We start from the raw sequence: 25,218 nt of genomic DNA, 5'->3' as shown, positions 1-25,218 counted from the left end.
CTCCAGTTGTATTCCTGCAGTGAGTCTGCAGAGCGCCAACTGAATTCTGCAGCTCGGATTTGGCTGAAATAGATTGTGGATGCCATGTCTCATTTGAAGAGCCCCTGACATGCCAAAACAACAGAAACCCCCACAAGTGACACCATCTTGGAAACTACACATCTTGTTGAATTCATCTAGGGGTGTAGTTAGCATTTATTAACCTTCAGGCCTTTCACGGACTTGTATAACTATGCACTTTGTCAATGGAAAATTACATCTTTTTCCATAAAAATGTAACTTTCGCCCCAAATTTTTAATTTTCAAAAGGGTTAACTGGAGAAAAGAATGAAGTTTTTACGCAATTTCTCCTGAGTATGCTAATACTCCATATGTGGTGAAAAACTTTTCTGAGGCACAGTGCAAAGATCAGAAGAGAAGAAGAGCCATATTGGAGTCCAGATTTTGCTGGAATGGTTTGAGGGTACCATGTCACATTGGCAGAACCCCTGATGTGCCAGAACAGCAGAACATATGGAGGAAGTGACCCCATTTTTACTAACTACACCCTCAATGAATTCATCCAGGGGTGCAGTGAGCATGTTACCATCACATGTGCAAAGTATACAAAGCACGGCACATGATTTGTTTATCTTAAATTTTCCTTTTGAAATTTGTTTTCCATTTTCTTTAATATACATTCAACATATGAAAACTTATTTTCTCAGATTTGAGACTGGGAGGTTCATCTTCCAACAAAACAATGACCCAAAGCATATTGCTAAAGCAACACTCGAGTGGTTTAAGGGGAAAGCCCATACCTTAATCCCATTGAGAATCTATGGTCAGACTTGAAGATCGCTGTTCACCAGAAGAAACCATCTAACTTGAAGTTGCTGGAGCAACAAAGTACAGACTATAGTTGGATGAATAGTTATGCACACTGAAGTTTTCATTTACAGTATTTTATTTTATTTGTTGTTTGCTTACATGTCACGTCTAGGAAGTTTGCACCTAAATTTGCAGGTCCTTATAAAATTATTAATATTTATATCCTGTAATTGTTAAGTTGCCACTTCCTATTGCCTTAAAAATCAATAATTATTTAAATTTTTCCATTAAAAAAAATTGAGGGGACACCTGGTCCTTAATACATAATTAAGGCGTGAGGTAGAGAGAGTTCTTCGTTTCAGGCGTTGTCAGGTGCCATGTGCAGTATCTTGTTAAGTGGAAAGGTTATGGTCCTGAAGATAACTCTAGAGTTAATATGGAGGATCTTTATGTGGATCGACTAATAAGAGAGTTCTATCAGCGAGGTCAGACGGTAAGGGCTTCTGAGGGTCCAGTTCTGTCATGGCTGGTTTGCCTTGTTGCTGCATGGTTGGTTCCTCTGGCTGCTGAGCAATTGACTTTTCGTCCCTGTCCAAATGCTGAATGTTTTTATTGTCAGTTTTTCCTTCTCATTTTCCCATTTTGGTTTGCTCTTTCACATTATGGGTGGGGTTTTATACAGTGGGTGCGGTAAGTATTCAGACCCCTTTAAATTTTTCACTCTTTGTTTCATTGCCGACATTTGATAAATTCAAAAAAAGTTCATTTTTTTCTCTTTAATGTACACTCTGCACCCCATCTTGACTGAAAAAAACTGAAATGTAGAAATTTTTGCAAGAAAAACTGAAATATCACATGGTCATAAGTATTCACACCCTTCACTCAGTATTGAGTAGAAGCACCCTTTTGAGCTAGTACAGCCACGAGTCTTCTTGGGAATGATGCAGCAAGTTTTTCACCTGGATTTGGGGATTCTCTGCCATTCTTCCTTGCAGATCCTCTCCAGTTCCGTCTGGTTGGATAGTAAACGTTGGTGGACAGCCATTTTCAGGTCTCTCCAGCTCAATTGGGTTTAGGTCAGGGTTCTGGCTGGGCCAGTTAAGAATGGTCATAGAGTTGTTCTAAAGCCACTCCTTTGTTATTTTAGCTGTGTGCTTAGGGTCATTGTCTTGTTGGAAGGTGAACCTTTGGCCAAGTCAGAGGTCCAGAGCACTCTGGATGTGGTTTTCATCCAGGATATCTCTGTACTTGGCCGCATTCATGTTTCCTTCAATGACAACCAGTAGTCCTGTCCCTGCAGCTGAAAGACACCCCCAAAAGCATGATGCTGCCACCACCATGTTTCACTGTTTGGGATTGTATTGGGCAGGTGATGAACAGTGAGAAAAGGAGTACAAAAGGAGCGTATAGGTAATCCAAAAGAGTAACAATACTTTATTAAATCGCATATATTTATACAAAAGTGCAAACAGTGCCAACAGAATAGTATCAAAAATACGATGTACAAGGATGATAAAAAACATACATGAGTGGGTGTCCCCCCGGTGCGCACTGATTATGGGGCCAATATAACAGATTAATGATAGAAACGTGCTGCTGTAGATTTATCTGTATAAAGTATATTCCAATAAGTCGACAGAGCCTGATGGCATGAAGATAATAAAGTTATACAGAGCAGCGCTTACCAATGCAAGGTCCCAGAGCCAGGCGCACTGGGTGCAATCCACAAACGCAACCCGCAACGCGCGTTTCGCCCACGAATTTGATAGCTTTATCAAGGGGAGATGATGAACAGTGCCTGATTTTCTCCACACATACCGCTTTGAATTATCACAAAAAAGGTCTAACTTTCTTTCATCAAACCAAAGAATCTTATTTCTCATAGTCTGGGAGTCTTTTGTATGTTTTGTAGCAAACTCTATGCGGGCTTTCACATGTCTTGCACTGAGGAGAGGCTTCCGTCGGGCCACTCTGCCATAAAGGCCTGACTGGTGGAGGGCTGCAGTTGACTTTATGGAACTTTCTCCAATCTCCCTACTGCATCTCTGGAGCTCAGCCACAGTGATCTTGGGGTTCTTCTTTACCTCTCTCACCAAGGCTCTTCTTCCAAAATTGCTCAGTTTGGCTGCACGGCCAGGTCTAGGAAGACTTCTGGTGGTCCCAAACGTCTTCCATTCAAGGAGTATAGAGGCCACTGTGCTCTTAGGAACCCTGAGTATTGCAGAAATTCTGTTGTAACCTTGGCCAGATCTGTGCATAGCCACAATTCTGTATCTGAGCTCCTTGGCCAGTTCCTTTGACCTGATGATTCTCATTTGGTCTGACATACACTGTGAGCTCTGTGAGGTCTTATATAGACAGGTGTGTGCCTTTCCAAATCAAGTCCTATCAGTTTAATTAAACACAACTGGCCTCCAATGAAGGAGTAGAACGATCTCAGGGAGGATCACAAGGAAATGGACAGCATGTGAATTAAATATGAGTCTCTGAGCAAAGGGTCTGAATACTTATGACCATGTGATATTTCAGTGTTCCTTTTTTATTAAATTTGCAAAAATATCTACATTTCTAGGGGGTTTTCAATCCAGATGGGGTGCAGAGTGACCATTAATGAGAAAAAATGAACTTTTTTTGAATTTACCAAATGGCTGCAATGAAAGAAAGAGTGAAAAATTTAAAGGGGTTTCAATACATTCCGTACCCATTGTATATTCACCCTTTACTACACTTCTTTGCTGGCTAAACCTCTTGATGGATGTGTATTGAGGAGTTCCATTCCTTCAGCTAAGGGGTTAACTTGTCTGGTAAACTCCAATTGTATTCCAGCAGCAATTCTGTTTGCTTTCCTTCCAAGCACCTTTTCCTTTTACCATAGTTAGGTTTTTTGGGGTTACTTGTTCCTTTTATTTTGGTTCTCCTTAGTTCTCCCTCTCCTCCTTATATGAACCTGTTTTAGTTTATCACCCAGGGTTTTCGTATCTTACTTCACACTTTCCTCTTCTCTTGTTTGCAGTGTTTCCCGGCCTCCTCTCTGGTTCCTCAGGAGGTATGAGAAACCCCTTGACATCCTTTTATTGAGTTAGGTCTGAGGTGGTGTTTTTAGTTGTGCTGCTAGAGCCTGTATAGTCTGTACAGGAATCAGTTATGTGTAGGTGCGGCATCTCCCTGTGGTTGAACATCACTTTTACCATTGTGTGTGTGCACGTTTACGTTCACCCAAATGGGAACTTAAAGGGAGGGTGCCGTGATTTTAGTTTTTGTATTAATAATTATTGATTATATAATCAATTATTTTTAATACAAAAGTAAATGTAGTACTTTAATACTTTTTTATTTATTCATTTTTACTTTTGCCACTGGAGGCCGCCATTTTCATTAGTGTGGGTGTAAGTGTCTGGACACGACACTTGCACACCTCACTTACGGCAGCCATGGGCATAGGAGCCAACAGTCGGGCTCCGACCGCTCCTCCTGCCTCTCAGCTGTGACTTGGGCACGCCCACTGGGCTGCTACGTCACAGCTGTGAGAGGAGATCGCGGCCATTTTGTTTTTTTCCTCTGTGATCGCACACACAGCTCAGTGTGTGCGATCATAGCAGGAGCTGCCAGGGAGAAGCTGCTGCTGGGAAGAGAGGTCCAGGGTGAGTATCTGCAGCCAGGAGCTGTGATTGCAGCCTGTACTTAGTATTACAGTACAGGCTGCAATCACTGCTCACTGCCGACCTGTTCAGAGCAGAGCAGGGAGATCGTCACACTGCTCTGCCCTGAACATGACTCAGCACTTCCTGGAAGAGGACTGAAGGTAAGTACAGAGTTTTTATTTTCTTATGCATCTGCTACCTGTCCCTATATACCACTGCTACTAGCCCCTATATACCACTGCTACTAGCCCCTATATACCACTGCTACTAGCCCCTATATACCACTGCTACCTGCTCCTATATACCACTGCTACCTGCTCCTATATACCACTGCTACCTGCTCCTATATACCACTGCTACTAGCCCTTATATACCACTGCTACCTGCTCCTATATACCACTGCTACTAGCCCCTATATACCACTGCTACCTGCTCCTATATACCACTGCTACCTGCCCCTATATACCACTGCTACCTGCTCCTATATACCACTGCTACCTGCTCCTATATACCACTGCTACCAGCCACTATATACCACTGCTACCTGCTCCTATATACCACTGCTACCTGTCCCTATATACCACTGCTACTAGCCCCTATATGCCACTGCTACGAGCCCTTATATACCACTGCTACCTGCTCCTATATACCACTGCTACCAGCCCTTATATACCACTGCTACCTGCTCCTATATACCACTGCTACCTGCCCCTATATACCACTGCTACCTGCTCCTATATACCACTGCTACCTGTCCCTATATACCACTGCTACTAGCCCCTATATACCACTGCTACCAGCCCTTATATACCACTGCTACCTGCTCCTATATACCACTGCTACCAGCCCTTATATACCACTGCTACCTGCTCCTATATACCACTGCTACCTGTCCCTATATACCACTGCTACCTGCTCCTATATATACCACCTACCACTGCTACCTGCTCCTATATACCACTGCTACCTGCTCCTATATACCACTGCTACCTGCTCCTATATACCACTGCTACCTGCTCCTATATACCACTGCTACCAGCCCTTATATACCACTGCTACCTGTCCCTATATACCACTGCTACCAGCCCTTATATACCACTGCTACCTGTCCCTATATACCACTGCTACCTGCCCCTATATACCACTGCTACCTGCTCCTATATACCACTGCTACCTGCTCCTATATACCACTGCTACCAGCCCTTATATACCACTGCTACCTGCTCCTATATACCACTGCTACCTGTCCATATATACCACTGCTACCTGCTCCTATATATACCACCTACCACTGCTACCTGCTCCTATATACCACTGCTACCTGCTCCTATATACCACTGCTACCTGCTCCTATATACCACTGCTACCTGCTCCTATATACCACTGCTACCTGCTCCTATATACCACTGCTACCAGCCCTTATATACCACTGCTACCTGTCCCTATATACCACTGCTACCAGCCCTTATATACCACTGCTACCTGCCCCTATATACCACTGCTACCTGCTCCTATATACCAATGCTACCTGCTCCTATATACCACTGCTACCTGCTCCTATATACCACTGCTACCTGCCCCTATATACCACTGCTACCTGCCCCTATATACCACTGCTACCTGCCCCGATATACCGCCGCTACCTGCCTCTGTATACCACCGCTACCTGCCTCTGCATACCACCGCTACCTGCCTCTGTATAGCACCGCTACCTGCCTCTGTATAGCACCACTACCTGCCTCTGTATAGCACCGCTACCTGCCTCTGTATACCATCTACCACTGCTGCCTGTCTCTATATATCATCTACCACTGCTGCCTGCCTCTATATACCATCTACCACTGCTGCCTGCCTCTATATACCATCTACCACTGCTGATCTGAAATATTTCACTTTTTTAATAACACATTACAAATGATTCACTTGCACCGAATTTCACAACAAACCGTTTATTTCCCTTATTTGTTCTATTCTAACTTTGTGTGTTTCCACTGTGTCCATCTGTTCTCTCCTTTGTGAGTGGAGCATATAAGCACGGCTGTGGAGCTTATTACCAATCTAAATACGGCTTTTTTTTTAATTTTATATTAAGAAGACCGCGGGTGGTTATGTAAATGTGCGAGTCCTCTTGCTCTAATCCTTTGTGAGCGTTCATTTCACCACACTGCAACTTGATTTGTGAAAACATTATTACGCTTTAATAAACATTATTTATCAGGGGAACAGTGGATAGTGCAGAATGCCACTTTCTTATAAGATTTCCCTAACTACGGCTAAGCATTTTGTTACTATGACTGGGGCACAGTCCAAATGTTTATATCACATTAAACACATAGCAAAATTGCTAAAATTGCTTTAAATTAGGGCCAACAAACTGATTTGATAAAGCACATATAGTAAGGGACAATTCTACAGGAAGCCATTTGGGTGTGTGCGTGTACTCAGGACGGCGCGGTGCCCTAAGGTAATATCCACTAATATCCACTATTTTTCCCTGAAATCTGTTATAGTTCAGCACTTAGCACTTTGTCTCTATCAGCACTGTGCAGGGTCTGGAAACAACCCTGATGGTTAAAACAATTGTGTTCTTTGAATTTATTTGCACTTCAGCACTTTTTTGCATATATTGCACATAAATTTTGGAGTGTTTTTTTTAATTTTTTTATTGTTTCCACATTATGTCACTCAATTTTTCAGGGAACTAATATACCCCGATTGTGGGTTATACTTACCTTGCACGGATATATAAATAATTACTATTATTGTGCGGTTGGGTATCCGTATATTCATTTTTATATGCGGTCCCGTGCTGCACACTTTTTTGTATGATTGTTTTGTATTTTTATCGTATATTTTTTAATGGTAGTTTTTTATATATTGTATCGCTGCTTGATAATAAATTAATAAAGGAATATATCTTGATCCAGTCTGGTCTTCCTGGTGCATCCTTTGGTTTGGTGATTGGTTTTGGAGGAAGCCAATTGGACAAACTTGCTTTGGTGGTGATGAGACACGAACAACAAACACATTTGCATATTGTCCAGGCTATATTTGAACCCATGACAACGGCTCTAAAAGGAGCAGTGCTAAGCAAAGAAGCTGTTAGGCGAGAATGCCGTCAGTAGTGTGTCAATCAGCGTGCACTCGTATTCCCGCATTTTAGGATCACGCTCTAGTGATGGAAATAAGGATGGCACATTGTGCTTGTAATGGGGATCCAGCAGGATGGCCACACAGCAACCGGCACTTGTAACAATCCTGCCAACTCGGCAATCGTTGAGCTGGCACAGCAGCAGGGTCAGACTGGGGCACCGGGACACCGGAGGATCCTCTGGCAGGCCTACCCCAGCTGCAACTCCTGCCTCCTTCATTCGTTCAGCCGTGCCTACCCTGCAAGCTAATAGCGTGCACCGAGCAGTGCACACTTTATAGCCAGAACCAATGGGCAGGTTGCACAAGTGATATGAAGTGCAGTGGCAGTGCCTTCACATGACCTGCCAGCACTGCTGGTGTCTATTGAAGATCGGTGCATGCCGACCCTCACTTCAGCCTGCACAGTCACAGGCACAGCTGACCTGCAAACCTCCTTCACCTGTTTCTGTGCTAAGTCTCCAGCTCCTCTCCTACAACACGCAGACAGCTGTGGTCTAAAGCTGATTGTATTGCAGCCAATCAGCATTAGTTTTCTTTGTGTGTCCTCACAGCACTGCTAAGGCAAGGAGCTCTGGCAGACACATATGAAATTAGGTGACACTATGGAGGAAGGCGCACATAGGAAATTAGAGGTGAAACAGTTGGGGAACCACAGGAAATTAGTGGTGAAACAGTTGGGGGGAGGGGGTCCAAAGGTAATTAGAGGTGAAACAGTAGGGGGGAGGGGGTCCACAGGAAATTAGAGGTGAAACAGTGGGGAGGGGGCCCACAGGAAATTAGAGGTGAGAGTGGAAAGAGTGGGCCCACAGGAAATTAAGTGATAAAGTGGGGGAGGGGGCACACAAGAAATTAGAGGTGAAACAGTGGGGGTCGAGGGCCCACAGGAAATTAGGTGACACAATGGGGGAGGGGGCCCTCAGATATTTAACCCCTTCACGACATCCACCTTACATGTATGGTGCACATTAAATGCCATTGTCCATCTCTGACTGCAGCATTTATCATGAGCCGACATGCGTGCACATCATTCTCTCGCCCATCAGCGCCTCACAATCACTTCACAGCCGGGCCAATAGACATATTGTCATGTCAGCCAGGGGTCTACTGATGACCACTGTGCCTGTCATAACGGAGCTCTTTTGAAACCCTTCCTGTGACCATGCTTCAAAGGAGACCATGATTTCTGCTAATACAGTGATGTTTCTCGTGTGCTGTAGTACATAGATTATCTGTAAGCTCTCCTGTGTGGTGCAGTATATACAGGATCTGTCAGCTCTCCTGTGTGGTGCAGTATATACAGGATCTGTCAGCTCTCCTGTGTGGTGTCGTATATAGATGATCTATCAGCTCTCCTGTGTGGTGTAGTATATAGAGGATCTGTCAGCTCTCCTGTGTAATGTAGTATATAGAGGATCTGTCAGCTCTCCTGTGTGGTGTAGTATATAGAGGATCTGTCAGCTCTCCTGTGTGGTGTAGTATATAGAGGATCTGTCAGCTCTCCTGTGTAATGTAGTATATAGAGGATCTGTCAGCTCTCCTGTGTGGTGTAGTATATAGAGGATCTGTCAGCTCTCCTGTGTGGTGTTGTATATAGAGGATCTGTAAACTCTCCTGTGTGGTGCAGTATATACAGGATCTGTCAGCTCTCCTGTGTGGTGTAGTATATAGAGGATCTGTCATCTCTTCTATGTGGTGTAGTATATAGAGGATCTGTCAGCTCTCCTGTGTGGTGTAGTATATAGAGGATCTGTCAGCTCTCCTGTGTGGTGCAGTATATACAGGATCTGTCCGCTCTCCTGTGTGGTGTAGTATATAGAGGATCTGTCAGCTCTCCTGTGTGGTGTAGTATATAGAGGATCTGTCAGCTCTCCTGTGTGGTGTAGTATATAGAGGATCTGTCAGCTCTCCTGTGTGGTGTAGTATATAGAGGATCTGTCAGCTCTCCTGTGTGGTGTAGTATATAGAGGATCTGTCAGCTCTCTTGTGTGGTGCAGTATATAGAGGATCTGTCAGCTCTCCTGTGTGGTGTAGTATATAGAGGATCTGTCAGCTCTCCTGTGTGGTGTAGTATATAGAGGATCTGTCAGCTCTCTTGTGTGGTGCAGTATATAGAGGATCTGTCAGCTCTCCTGTGTGGTGTTGTATATAGAGGAACTGTCAGCTCTTTTGTGTGGTGCAGTATATAGAGGATCTGTCAGCTCTCTTGTGTGGTGCAGTATATAGAGGATCTGTCAGCTCTTTTGTGTGGTGTTGTATATAGAGGATCTGTCAGCTCTCCCCTGTGGTTTAGTATCTAGATGATCTATCAGCTCTCCTGTGTGGTGTAGTATATAGAGGATCTATCAGCTCTCCTGTGTGGTGTAGTATATAGAGTATCTGTCAGCTCTCCTGTGTGGTGTAGTATATAGAGGATCTGTCAGCTCTCCTGTCTGGTGTAGTATATAGATGATCTATCAGCTCTCCTGTGTGGTGTAGTATATAGAGGATCTGTCAGCTCTCCCGTGTGGTGTAGTATATAGAGGATCTGTCAGCTCTCCTGTGTGGTGTAGTATATAGAGGATCTGTCAGCTCTCTTGTGTGGTGCAGTATATAGAGGATCTGTCAGCTCTCCTGTGTGGTGTTGTATATAGAGGATCTGTCAGCTCTCCCGTGTGGTGTAGTATATAGAGGATCTGTCAGCTCTCCTGTGTGGTGTAGTATATGGAGGATCTGTCAGCTCTCTTGTGTGGTGTAGTATATAGAGGATCTGTCAGCTCTCCTGTGTGGTGTAGTATATGGAGGATCTGTCAGCTCTCCCGTGTGGTGTAGTATATAGAGGATCTGTCAGCTCTTCCGTGTGGTGTGGTATATAGAGGATCTGTCAGCTCTCTTGTGTGGTGTAGAATATAGAGGATCTGTCAGCTCTCCTGTGTGGTGTGGTATATAGAGGATCTGTCAGCTCTCCTGTGTGGTGTATATAGAGGATCTGTCAGCTCTCCTGTGTGGTGTAGTATATAGAGGATCTGTCAGCTCTCCTGTGTGGTGTAGTATATAGAGGATCTTTCAGCTCTCCTGTGTGGTGTAGCACAGAGGTGTCAAACTGCAATGCTCAAGGGCTGCAAACAGGTCATGTTTTCAGGATTTCCTTGTACTGCACAGGTGATAATTTAATCACCTACACACATCATGATTACAGCACCTTGTGCAAAGCTAAGGAAATCTTGAAAACACGCATGGTTTGCGGCCCTCGAGGAATGCAGTTTGACACCCCTGGTGCAGTATATAGAGGATCTGTCAGCTTTCCCGTGTGGTGTAGTATAGAGAGGATCTGTCAGCTCTCCTGTGTGAGGTAATATACAGAAGATCTGTCAGCTGTCCTGTGTGGTGTAGTATATAGAGGATCTTTCAGCTCTCCTGTGTGGTGTAGTATATAGAGGATCTGTCAGCTCTCCCGTGTGGTGTAGTATATAGAGGATCTTTCAGCTCTACTGTGTGGTGTAGTATATAGAGGATCTGTCAGCTCTCCTGTGTGGTGTAGCATATAGAGGATCTGTCACCTCTCCTGTGTGGTGTAGTATATAGAGGATCTGTCGGCTCTCCTGTGTGGTGTAGTATATAGAGGATCTGTCAGCTCTCCTGTGTGGTGTAGTATATAGAGGATCTGTCAGCTCTCCTGTGTGGTGTAGTATATAGAGGATCTTTCAGCTCTCCTGTGTGGTGTAGTATATAGAGGATCTGTCAGCTCTCCCGTGTGGTGTAGTATATAGAGGATCTTTCAGCTCTACTGTGTGGTGTAGTATATAGAGGATCTGTCAGCTCTCCTGTGTGGTGTAATATATAGAGGATCTGTCAGCTTTCCCGTGTGGTGTAGTATACAGAGGATCTGTCAGCTCTCCTGTGTGAGGTAATATACAGAAGATCTGTCAGCTGTCCTGTGTGGTGTAGTATATAGAGGATCTTTCAGCTCTCCTGTGTGGTGTAGTATATAGAGGATCTGTCAGCTCTCCCGTGTGGTGTAGTATATAGAGGATCTTTCAGCTCTACTGTGTGGTGTAGTATATAGAGGATCTGTCAGCTCTCCCGTGTGGTGTTGTATATAGAGGATCTGTCAGCTCTCCTGTGTGGTGCAGTATATACAGGATCTGTCAGCTCTCCTGTGTGGTGTAGTATATAGAGGATCTTTCAGCTCTCCTGTGTGGTGTAGTATATAGAGGATCTGTCAGCTCTCCTGTGTGGTGTAGTATATAGAGGATCTGTCAGCTCTCCTGTGTGGTGTAGTATATAGAGGATCTGTCAGCTCTCCTGTGTGGTGTGGTATATAGAGGATCTTTCAGCTCTCCTGTGTGGTGTAGTATATAGAGGATCTTTCAGCTCTCCTGTGTGGTGTAGTATATAGAGGATCTGTCAGCTCTCCTGTGTGGTGTAGTATATAGAGGATCTGTCAGCTCTCCTGTGTGGTGTAGTATATAGAGGATCTGTCAGCTCTCCTGTGTGGTGTAGTATATAGAGGATCTTTCAGCTCTCCTGTGTGGTGTAGTATATAGAGGATCTGTCAGCTCTCCTGTGTGGTGTAGTATATAGAGGATCTGTCAGCTCTCCTGTGTGGTGTAGTATATAGAGGATCTGTCAGCTCTCCTGTGTGGTGTAGTATATAGAGGATCTTTCAGCTCTCCTGTGTGGTGTAGTATATAGAGGATCTGTCAGCTCTCCCGTGTGGTGTAGTATATAGAGGATCTGTCAGCTCTCCCGTGTGGTGTAGCATATAGAGGATCTGTTAGCTCTCTTGTGTGGTGCAGTATATAGAGGATCTGTCAGCTCTCCTGTGTGAGGTAATATACAGGATCTGTCAGCTCTCCAGTGTGGTGTAGTATATAGAAGATCTGTTAGCTCTCCTGTGTGGTGTAGTCAATAGGGGATCTGTCAGCTCTCCCATGTGGTGTAATATATAGAGGATGTGTCCTCTGTAGTGCAGTATATAGAGGATCCGTTTCCATAATTGTTCTCTTGTGTCTACAAGACTGGGGAGTTCCACCACTCCTCTTGGGCTATCTGCACAAAAGCTGTTCTACCCTGTATGCACAAATGGATTTTTCCTCTCTGAACCCTGTTCACACAGGTTATATACAGATGATCAGGTTTTTAAATACATCAGATAGGGATTGCATACATTAGTTAGGACTGCTCTGATAAGGGTATACCGTGAAGATTGGTAGAGCAGCTTAGTATACATTTTTTGCAAAAAACGTATCAACCAAATACCCTGTTTTTTACATCTTTTACTAGCACTTGCGGATTACTGCAACATTTTTTCAAACTGAGTGTTTTTGGTTTTACTATTCTCTTTTGTGTCTTCAGGTTTCTTGGTGGTGTGTGAACATGATCATACAGACTTGTTCACTGTGCAGGTAGCCCATGTGTTCCTGTTTCCATAATTGTTCTCTTGTGTCTACAAGACTGGGGAGTTCCACCACTCCTCTTGGGCTATCTGCACAAAAGCTGTTCTACCCTGTATGCACAAATGGATTTTTCCTCTCTGAACCCTGTTCACACAGGTTATATACAGATGATCAGGTTTTTAAATACATCAGATAGGGATTGCATACATTAGTTAGGACTGTTCTGATAAGGGTATACCGTGAAGATTGGTAGAGCAGTTTAGTATACATTTTTTGCAAAAAACGTATCAACCAAATACCCTGTTTTTTACATCTTTTACTAGCACTTGCGGATTACTGCAACATTTTTTCAAACTGAGTGTTTTTGGTTTTACTATTCTCTTTTGTGTCTTCAGGTTTCTTGGTGGTGTGTGAACATGATCATACAGACTTGTTCACTGTGCAGGTAGCCCATGTGTTCCTGTTTCCATAATTGTTCTCTTGTGTCTACAAGACTGGGGAGTTCCACCACTCCTCTTGGGCTATCTGCACAAAAGCTGTTCTACCCTGTATGCACAAATGGATTTTTCCTCTCTGAACCCTGTTCACACAGGTTATATACAGATGATCAGGTTTTTAAATACATCAGATAGGGATTGCATACATTAGTTAGGACTGCTCTGATAAGGGTATACCGTGAAGATTGGTAGAGCAGCTTAGTATACATTTTTTGCAAAAAACGTATCAACCAAATACCCTGTTTTTTACATCTTTTACAAGCACTTGCGGATTACTGCAACATTTTTTCAAACTGAGTGTTTTTGGTTTTACTATTCTCTTTTGTGTCTTCAGGTTTCTTGGTGGTGTGTGAACATGATCATACAGACTTGTTCACTGTGCAGGTAGCCCATGTGTTCCTGTTTCCATAATTGTTCTCTTGTGTCTACAAGACTGGGGAGTTCCACCACTCCTCTTGGGCTATCTGCACAAAAGCTGTTCTACCCTGTATGCACAAATGGATTTTTCCTCTCTGAACCCTGTTCACACAGGTTATATACAGATGATCAGGTTTTTAAATACATCAGATAGGGATTGCATACATTAGTTAGGACTGCTCTGATAAGGGTATACCGTGAAGATTGGTAGAGCAGCTTAGTATACATTTTTTGCAAAAAACGTATCAACCAAATACCCTGTTTTTTACATCTTTTACTAGCACTTGCGGATTACTGCAACATTTTTTCAAACTGAGTGTTTTTGGTTTTACTATTCTCTTTTGTGTCTTCAGGTTTCTTGGTGGTGTGTGAACATGATCATACAGACTTGTTCACTGTGCAGGTAGCCCATGTGTTCCTGTTTCCATAATTGTTCTCTTGTGTCTACAAGACTGGGGAGTTCCACCACTCCTCTTGGGCTATCTGCACAAAAGCTGTTCTACCCTGTATGCACAAATGGATTTTTCCTCTCTGAACCCTGTTCACACAGGTTATATACAGATGATCAGGTTTTTAAATACATCAGATAGGGATTGCATACATTAGTTAGGACTGCTCTGATAAGGGTATACCGTGAAGATTGGTAGAGCAGCTTAGTATACATTTTTTGCAAAAAACGTATCAACCAAATACCCTGTTTTTTACATCTTTTACTAGCACTTGCGGATTACTGCAACATTTTTTCAAACTGAGTGTTTTTGGTTTTACTATTCTCTTTTGTGTCTTCAGGTTTCTTGGTGGTGTGTGAACATGATCATACAGACTTGTTCACTGTGCAGGTAGCCCATGTGTTCCTGTTTCCATAATTGTTCTCTTGTGTCTACAAGACTGGGGAGTTCCACCACTCCTCTTGGGCTATCTGCACAAAAGCTGTTCTACCCTGTATGCACAAATGGATTTTTCCTCTCTGAACCCTGTTCACACAGGTTATATACAGATGATCAGGTTTTTAAATACATCAGATAGGGATTGCATACATTAGTTAGGACTGCTCTGATAAGGGTATACCGTGAAGATTGGTAGAGCAGCTTAGTATACATTTTTTGCAAAAAACGTATCAACCAAATACCCTGTTTTTTACATCTTTTACTAGCACTTGCGGATTACTGCAACATTTTTTCAAACTGAGTGTTTTTGGTTTTACTATTCTCTTTTGTGTCTTCAGGTTTCTTGGTGGTGTGTGAACATGATCATACAGACTTGTTCACTGTGCAGGTAGCCCATGTGTTCCTGTTTCCATAATTGTTCTCTTGTGTCTACAAGACTGGGGAGTTCCACCACTCCTCTTGGGCTATCTGCACAAAAGCTGTTCTACCCTGTATGCACAAATGGATTTTTCCTCTCTGAACCCTGTTCACACAGGTTATATACAGATGATCAGGTTTTTAAATACATCAGATAGGGATTGCATACATTAGTTAGGACTGCTCTGATAAGGGTATACCGTGAAGATTGGTAGAGCAGCTTAGTATACATTTTTTGCAAAAAACGTATCAACCAAATACCCTGTTTTTTACATCTTTTACTAGCACTTGCGGATTACTGCAACATTTTTTCAAACTGAGTGTTTTTGGTTTTACTATTCTCTTTTGTGTCTTCAGGTTTCTTGGTGGTGTGTGAACATGATCATACAGACTTGTTCACTGTGCAGGTAGCCCATGTGTTCCTGTTTCCATAATTGTTCTCTTGTGTCTACAAGACTGGGGAGTTCCACCACTCCTCTTGGGCTATCTGCACAAAAGCTGTTCTACCCTGTATGCACAAATGGATTTTTCCTCTCTGAACCCTGTTCACACAGGTTATATACAGATGATCAGGTTTTTAAATACATCAGATAGGGATTGCATACATTAGTTAGGACTGCTCTGATAAGGGTATACCGTGAAGATTGGTAGAGCAGCTTAGTATACATTTTTTGCAAAAAACGTATCAACCAAATACCCTGTTTTTTACATCTTTTACTAGCACTTGCGGATTACTGCAACATTTTTTCAAACTGAGTGTTTTTGGTTTTACTATTCTCTTTTGTGTCTTCAGGTTTCTTGGTGGTGTGTGAACATGATCATACAGACTTGTTCACTGTGCAGGTAGCCCATGTGTTCCTGTTTCCATAATTGTTCTCTTGTGTCTACAAGACTGGGGAGTTCCACCACTCCTCTTGGGCTATCTGCACAAAAGCTGTTCTACCCTGTATGCACAAATGGATTTTTCCTCTCTGAACCCTGTTCACACAGGTTATATACAGATGATCAGGTTTTTAAATACATCAGATAGGGATTGCATACATTAGTTAGGACTGCTCTGATAAGGGTATACCGTGAAGATTGGTAGAGCAGCTTAGTATACATTTTTTGCAAAAAACGTATCAACCAAATACCCTGTTTTTTACATCTTTTACTAGCACTTGCGGATTACTGCAACATTTTTTCAAACTGAGTGTTTTTGGTTTTACTATTCTCTTTTGTGTCTTCAGGTTTCTTGGTGGTGTGTGAACATGATCATACAGACTTGTTCACTGTGCAGGTAGCCCATGTGTTCCTGTTTCCATAATTGTTCTCTTGTGTCTACAAGACTGGGGAGTTCCACCACTCCTCTTGGGCTATCTGCACAAAAGCTGTTCTACCCTGTATGCACAAATGGATTTTTCCTCTCTGAACCCTGTTCACACAGGTTATATACAGATGATCAGGTTTTTAAATACATCAGATAGGGATTGCATACATTAGTTAGGACTGCTCTGATAAGGGTATACCGTGAAGATTGGTAGAGCAGCTTAGTATACATTTTTTGCAAAAAACGTATCAACCAAATACCCTGTTTTTTACATCTTTTACTAGCACTTGCGGATTACTGCAACATTTTTTCAAACTGAGTGTTTTTGGTTTTACTATTCTCTTTTGTGTCTTCAGGTTTCTTGGTGGTGTGTGAACATGATCATACAGACTTGTTCACTGTGCAGGTAGCCCATGTGTTCCTGTTTCCATAATTGTTCTCTTGTGTCTACAAGACTGGGGAGTTCCACCACTCCTCTTGGGCTATCTGCACAAAAGCTGTTCTACCCTGTATGCACAAATGGATTTTTCCTCTCTGAACCCTGTTCACACAGGTTATATACAGATGATCAGGTTTTTAAATACATCAGATAGGGATTGCATACATTAGTTAGGACTGCTCTGATAAGGGTATACCGTGAAGATTGGTAGAGCAGCTTAGTATACATTTTTTGCAAAAAACGTATCAACCAAATACCCTGTTTTTTACATCTTTTACTAGCACTTGCGGATTACTGCAACATTTTTTCAAACTGAGTGTTTTTGGTTTTACTATTCTCTTTTGTGTCTTCAGGTTTCTTGGTGGTGTGTGAACATGATCATACAGACTTGTTCACTGTGCAGGTAGCCCATGTGTTCCTGTTTCCATAATTGTTCTCTTGTGTCTACAAGACTGGGGAGTTCCACCACTCCTCTTGGGCTATCTGCACAAAAGCTGTTCTACCCTGTATGCACAAATGGATTTTTCCTCTCTGAACCCTGTTCACACAGGTTATATACAGATGATCAGGTTTTTAAATACATCAGATAGGGATTGCATACATTAGTTAGGACTGCTCTGATAAGGGTATACCGTGAAGATTGGTAGAGCAGCTTAGTATACATTTTTTGCAAAAAACGTATCAACCAAATACCCTGTTTTTTACATCTTTTACTAGCACTTGCGGATTACTGCAACATTTTTTCAAACTGAGTGTTTTTGGTTTTACTATTCTCTTTTGTGTCTTCAGGTTTCTTGGTGGTGTGTGAACATGATCATACAGACTTGTTCACTGTGCAGGTAGCCCATGTGTTCCTGTTTCCATAATTGTTCTCTTGTGTCTACAAGACTGGGGAGTTCCACCACTCCTCTTGGGCTATCTGCACAAAAGCTGTTCTACCCTGTATGCACAAATGGATTTTTCCTCTCTGAACCCTGTTCACACAGGTTATATACAGATGAACAGGTTTTTAAATACATCAGATAGGGATTGCATACATTAGTTAGGACTGCTCTGATAAGGGTATACCGTGAAGATTGGTAGAGCAGCTTAGTATACATTTTTTGCAAAAAACGTATCAACCAAATACCCTGTTTTTTACATCTTTTACTAGCACTTGCGGATTACTGCAACATTTTTTCAAACTGAGTGTTTTTGGTTTTACTATTCTCTTTTGTGTCTTCAGGTTTCTTGGTGGTGTGTGAACATGATCATACAGACTTGTTCACTGTGCAGGTAGCCCATGTGTTCCTGTTTCCATAATTGTTCTCTTGTGTCTACAAGACTGGGGAGTTCCACCACTCCTCTTGGGCTATCTGCACAAAAGCTGTTCTACCCTGTATGCACAAATGGATTTTTCCTCTCTGAACCCTGTTCACACAGGTTATATACAGATGATCAGGTTTTTAAATACATCAGATAGGGATTGCATACATTAGTTAGGACTGCTCTGATAAGGGTATACCGTGAAGATTGGTAGAGCAGCTTAGTATACATTTTTTGCAAAAAACGTATCAACCAAATACCCTGTTTTTTACATCTTTTACTAGCACTTGCGGATTACTGCAACATTTTTTCAAACTGAGTGTTTTTGGTTTTACTATTCTCTTTTGTGTCTTCAGGTTTCTTGGTGGTGTGTGAACATGATCATACAGACTTGTTCACTGTGCAGGTAGCCCATGTGTTCCTGTTTCCATAATTGTTCTCTTGTGTCTACAAGACTGGGGAGTTCCACCACTCCTCTTGGGCTATCTGCACAAAAGCTGTTCTACCCTGTATGCACAAATGGATTTTTCCTCTCTGAACCCTGTTCACACAGGTTATATACAGATGATCAGGTTTTTAAATACATCAGATAGGGATTGCATACATTAGTTAGGACTGCTCTGATAAGGGTATACCGTGAAGATTGGTAGAGCAGCTTAGTATACATTTTTTGCAAAAAACGTATCAACCAAATACCCTGTTTTTTACATCTTTTACTAGCACTTGCGGATTACTGCAACATTTTTTCAAACTGAGTGTTTTTGGTTTTACTATTCTCTTCTCCTTCAGAGCTTGTCTCATGTTGTTCCTAAACCACCAGATCATAACAGTACAAGTGGCCAAAAATGAATTAAATGCATCTCAAAAGAAGGAAAAGAAAGTTCTGAACCATTTTTTTTTCTGTGCTTTGGTTTGTCTTTTTTTTCCTCTTGATATCTGGGAGGTTCAGGATATATGTTTTGGCATGGATGTTCAGGGTTTGTTTTCTCGTGTGGATCAACTTGCTGCAAGAGTACAGAATATCCAGGACTATGTAACATAGTAACATAGTAACATAGTTAGTAAGGCCGAAAAAAGACATTTGTCCATCCAGTTCAGCCTATATTCCATCATAATAAATCCCCAGATCTATGTCCTTCTACAGAACCTAATAATTGTATGATACAATATTGTTCTGCTCCAGGAAGACATCCAGGCCTCTCTTGAACCCCTCGACTGAGTTCGCCATCACCACCTCCTCAGGCAAGCAATTCCAGATTCTCACTGCCCTAACAGTAAAGAATCCTCTTCTATGTTGGTGGAAAAACCTTCTCTCCTCCAGACGCAAAGAATGCCCCCTTGTGCCCGTCACCTTCCTTGGTATAAACAGATCCTCAGCGAGATATTTGTATTGTCCCCTTATATACTTATACATAGTTATTAGATCGCCCCTCAGTCGTCTTTTTTCTAGACTAAATAATCCTAGTTTCGCTAATCTATCTGGGTATTGTAGTTCTTCCATCCCCTTTATTAATTTTGTTGCCCTCCTTTGTACTCTTTCTAGTTCCATTATATCCTTCCTGAGCACCGGTGCCCAAAACTGGACACAGTACTCCATGTGCGGTCTAACTAGGGATTTGTACAGAGGCAGTATAATGCTCTCATCATGTGTATCCAGACCTCTTTTAATGCACCCCATGATCCTGTTTGCCTTGGCAGCTGCTGCCTGGCACTGGCTGCTCCAGGAAAGTTTATCATTAACTAGGATCCCCAAGTCCTTCTCCCTGTCAGATTTACCCAGTGGTTTCCCGTTCAGTGTGTAATGGTGATATTGATTCCTTCTTCCCATGTGTATAACCTTACATTTATCATTGTTAAACCTCATCTGCCACCTTTCAGCCCAAGTTTCCAACTTATCCAGATCCATCTGTAGCAGAATACTATCTTCTCTTGTATTAACTGCTTTACATAGTTTTGTATCATCTGCAAATATCGATATTTTACTGTGTAAACCTTCTACCAGATCATTAATGTTGAAGAGAACAGGTCCCAATACCGACCCGTGCGGTACCCCACTGGTCACAGCGACCCAGTTAGAGACTATACCATTTATAACCACCCTCTGCTTTCTATCACTAAGCCAGTTACTAATCCATTTACACACATTTTCCCCCAGACCAAGCATTCTCATTTTGTGTACCAACCTCTTGTGCGGCACGGTATCAAACGCTTTGGAAAAATCGAGATATACCACGTCCAATGACTCACTGTGGTCCAGCCTATAGCTTACCTCTTCATAAAAACTGATTAGATTGGTTTGACAGGAGCGATTTCTCATAAACCCATGCTGATATGTAGTTAAACAGTTATTCTCATTGAGATAATCCAGAATAACATCCCTCAGAAACCCTTCAAATATTTTACCAACAATAGAGGTTAGACTTACTGGCCTATAATTTCCAGGTTCACTTTTAGAGCCCTTTTTGAATATTGGCACCACATTTGCTATGCGCCAGTCCTGCGGAACAGACCCCGTCGCTATAGAGTCCCTAAAAATAAGAAATAATGCTTTATCGATTACATTACTTAGTTCTCTTGGTACTCGTGGGTGTATGCCATCCGGACCCGGAGATTTATCTATTTTAATCTTATTTAGCCGGTTTCGCACCTCTTCTTGGGTTAGATTGGTGACCCTTAATATAGGGTTTTCATTGTTTCTTGGGATTTCACCTAGCATTTCATTTTCCACCGTGAATACCGTGGTGGAGAAGAAGGTGTTTAATATGTTAGCTTTTTTCTCGTCATCTACAACCATTCTTTCCTCACTATTTTTTAAGGGGCCTACATTTTCAGTTTATATTCTTTTACTATTGATATAGTTGAAGAACAGTTTGGGATTAGTTTTACTCTCCTTAGCAATGTGCTTCTCTGTTTCCTCTTTGGCAGCTTTAATTAGTTTTTTAGATAAAGTATTTTTCTCCCTATAGTTTTTTAGAGCTTCAATGGTGCCATCCTGCTTTAGTAGTGCAAATGCTTTCTTTTTTACTGTTAATTGCCTGTCTTACTTCTTTGTTTAGCCACGTTGGGTTTTTCCTATTTCTAGTCCTTTTATTCCCACAAGGTATAAACTGCTTACAGTGCCTATTTAGGATGTTCTTAAACATTTTCCATTTATTATCTGTATTCTTATTTCTGAGGATATTGTCCCAGTCTACCAGATTAAGGGCATCTCCAGATTCCGGCTTTAGAGCTCAGAATTCCTACTCCTGATTTGTTTTTTGGGGACAGATCCAAGTTTTTGAACTTTAAAAATAACTGCAAATTGTTTTTTGCTTTGAAACCCCGTTCTTCTGGTGATCCCATTCAGCAGGTGAAAATCATCATATCTTTGCTGCGTGGTGATCCTCAAGACTGGGCTATTTCTCTTGAAACAGGGGATCCGGCATTATTGAATGTAGATGCATTTTTTCAAGCGCTCGGATTATTGTATGACGAACCTAATTCTGTGGATCATGCAGAAAAGACCCTGTTGGCCTTGTGTCAAGGTCAGGAAGCCGCAGAGTTATACTGCCAGAAATTTAGAAAATGGTCTGTGCTCACTAAATGGAATGAAGAGGCTCTGGCTGCTATTTTCAGAAAAGGTCTTTCTGAAACCCTTAAAGATGTTATGGTGGGCTTTCCTACGCCTGCCGGTTTGAGCGAATCTATGTCTCTAGCCATTCAGATTGATCGGCGTCTGCGCGAGCGCAAAGCTGTGCACCATATGGCAGTATCCTCTGAGCATAGTCCTGAACCTATGCAATGTGATAGGATTTTCACTAGAATAGAACGGCAGGAATTCAGACGTCAGAATAGGCTGTGCTTTTAAGGTACCGTCACACTAGACGATTTTACAACGAGAACGACAACGATCTGTGACGTAACAGCGTCCTCGTTAGCGATATCGTTGTGTTTGACACGCAGCAGCGATCTGGATCCCGCTGTGATGTCGCTAGTCGGCGCTGAAAGTTCAGAACTTTATTTGGTCGTTCGATTGGCGTGTATCGTTGTGTTTGACACCAAAAGCAACGACGCCAGCAACGATCATAGGGGCCGTCGCAGCGTCTTGCTCTAGCCAGGTAGGCGTTGTACATTAAAAAGGAGACGCCTTTACAATACATTGCAGTGACGCCCGTAATAGATTTAAATTTTAAACGTTTTCTTGAAAAATATCAATTTACCACGATCACATAAACTTCCCATACTATGATAGCCTAGGTCCAATACATATCGCCTGATTAATACAATAAAATATGCAATTACAAAGGATAGGGGACCGCACAGTGATAAAGTATTACCTAAAATAAAAAAAAGGATACGCTATTACAAAAGGTGACTCCCTCTGTCCTGATAAAGCCTGGGAGGTGGTGTGTACATTCCATAAAGGAGGTCTTTACAATACATAACAATTACAAAAGGAGACGCCTTTACATTACATTATAACATTAAAAAAGTGACCTCAGAACATGACTTTACAAAGGAGATGCCATTGTGTCGCAATAGTCTGTGATGTGGTGTCTACATTATAAATAAAGGGGGTCTTTACAATACATTACAATGACAAAGGGGAGGACATAATGACATTAAAAAAGGTGACGCCATAACATGACTTTACAAAAGGAGATGCCATCTGTCGCCACAGCCTACATGGGGATTACAACAGCCAGTACAAAAAAAGGCTTTTACTTTATTTAATAAAAAAAAAATGGTGACGCCATAACGTTATACAATGGAGTGGGTGTGATGTCTCCCTGTGAACTGTGATAGGCCACAGCGGGATCATCTATAGGTAGGTTCTATAGCAAGGTTCCGATATAAAAAGCTTGAGTCAACTGTTCAATCACTTGTGCGTATTTCAACTACGAGCATCTTGCAATAGGTTGGAAATCCACAACTCTGCATCGTGTTCATTCTCCATCTCGTAAGCGTACTGGTTGGAAATCAAGATCTTTGCAGCGTCTTTGTTTTATAACCTCTCGTGAGCGTCTTGTTTTGAAATCTGGAATTCTGCTCCGTATTGATTTAACATCTCGTGAGCGTCGTGGTTGTAAATCGAGACCTTTACATCGTCTTCGTTCTCTAGCTTCTTGTGAGCGACCTGGTTGGAGATTTTGAACTCATCAGCGTTCTTATTAAATCTTTCATGGTAAGTTTTTTTTTTTTTTTTTATCTGCCATTTTCAAGCCCCAAAATTGGTATTAATAATATGAAAAAAGCATACGAACCATTCCATCCCTAAAATGGTGGCTACCAAAAGGAAAGAGCGCACGGCCCATCCCATACAAGAGAAGGCTGCTCACATTAGGAAAGGCACAGGGGCCACAACTTTCTTGCTTGCTGTTGCTTCATTTTTTAATTTTTTTTTTAGATGTCTGCCAATGAACAAGACTGTGTTCGGGCACTCATAGAGATGTACCGCTCCCTGCCCTGCTTGTGGAAGATAAAGTCGGCGGATTACAGCAACCGCTACAAAAAGAAAGATGCGTATGAGAAGCTGGTGGCCATCTACAAGGAGCATCATCCCACTGAGACGGTGGATGAACACATTGTGCGTAAAAAAATCCAGGCTCTCCGCACAGTCTACAAAAAAGAGTTGAACAAGGTGGAAAAGTCGCTGAAGTCTGGGGCCGGAACTGACGACGTCTATGTGCCCAAGTTGTGGTACTATGACCTGCTGGCGTTCACTCGGGACCAGGAAATTCCTCGTCCGTGCCAGACTGTCACAAGCATATGTGCACCATCGCCAGAAGAGAACCTGCCCGAGTCTCCGGACGAGCATGTAAGTACCCCCTAGCTTCCCTTCTAGTAGCATGCCGTGTGTCTTGTAGGTTTATGAGACTGCATGGTTTCCAATAATAATGATTCACATTTTTCATGTTTAATCCCCCTGTTAATAACAGTTGTCACTTCCTGTTCTGAGAAGTATGTCCAAACAGTACTCCCCCCTCCTTTAAATGCATTTTTAATAATTTCCAAAGTCTATAACATAAAGATAAATACATTAACATATTGTGTCTTCCGCACATTTGTACGTACAGTATTGCTGCCCAATGTAGTTCAGCCCAGCTCTGAAAGCTCTGTAACCCCTGTGGTTTGCTACCTAGTTCCTCATAGCTTCCCATGAACAGGAATAGAGGTGTTGGAGAGGTGGGGCTCTAGGCTGAGTTGTTTGTATGTTATTGACTTTTAATTTTTTTTTCTTTTTGCTTGAATCGCAGGTGCCTCTTCAACAGCGGGAAAGACCAGAAGGGAACGATGTCCAGTCCCATCAGTCCTCCAGAAGCCCGTGTCTCGAGGATCAGACACGTCCACAGCGGCCATCTCGCAAAAGAAAGTCGACAGCGGGGACACCTGTGGATCTCCTGGCAATGGCTAACAACATCTTGTCCAAGCATGCGGCAACCCAGCTCTCCGCATTCCCAACCTTGGTTGAGGAACGGTTAAACAAATTGGACGTTACCCAACGATCTCACGCGGAGAGATTGATGTTTGACGTTCTGAACGCGGCAGCCGCTGGAAAACTGAGCGACACATCTATGTTGAACATCACCGAGCGTCAGCCCAGTAGCCAGTTTTATTTGGGACCACCACAGGAGCCCATGCACAGCACTCCTGTCCGCAGACCAGGCCCACATCATTCTCAGTTCTGGACACCACCTGCACCTCCTTCTTTTGCAGACTTTTCACAAGGACCTCCTACGTCCACGGACCGGTACAGCGAGATGGGCACCTACTATCAAAATTTGTAGGGATCTTGTCTTGAAAACACTAGAGACTTCAGTTTTATAACGTCCATAATCCACTCTGCCTACTGCCCTGCAGTCATTGGCCTGACGCCCGGTAATTAATCCTTGTGCCTATGCATCATCAATAGTTTAAAAAAAACTTAATTTAAGATAAAAATAAAAAAAAAGGCTATCACACCTGCTATACTCACCCTCCGTCGCCTT

The 25,218-nt window shown here is 42.5% G+C and overlaps 1 protein-coding gene across 1 annotated transcript; it reads left to right on the top strand.

The window, feature by feature from the left end:
• The first annotated feature begins 1,246 nt into the window (after positions 1-1,246).
• Positions 1,247-25,162, top strand: LOC138637808 (uncharacterized). Its single transcript, XM_069726730.1, has 4 exons — positions 1,247-1,303; positions 23,352-23,414; positions 23,925-24,047; positions 24,487-25,162. Exons 1-4 carry the CDS (start codon positions 1,247-1,249, stop codon positions 25,015-25,017), a joined length of 774 nt encoding a protein of 257 aa, XP_069582831.1. The 3' UTR covers positions 25,018-25,162.
• The last annotated feature ends 56 nt before the right edge of the window (positions 25,163-25,218 follow it).

Source organism: Ranitomeya imitator, chromosome 5 (genome assembly GCF_032444005.1).
Source record: "Ranitomeya imitator isolate aRanImi1 chromosome 5, aRanImi1.pri, whole genome shotgun sequence".
In the NCBI taxonomy this organism is placed as follows: Eukaryota; Metazoa; Chordata; class Amphibia; order Anura; family Dendrobatidae; genus Ranitomeya; species Ranitomeya imitator.
The sequence above is the reverse complement of the archived record's forward strand: the minus strand, read 5'-3'. Positions and strand labels throughout refer to the sequence as shown.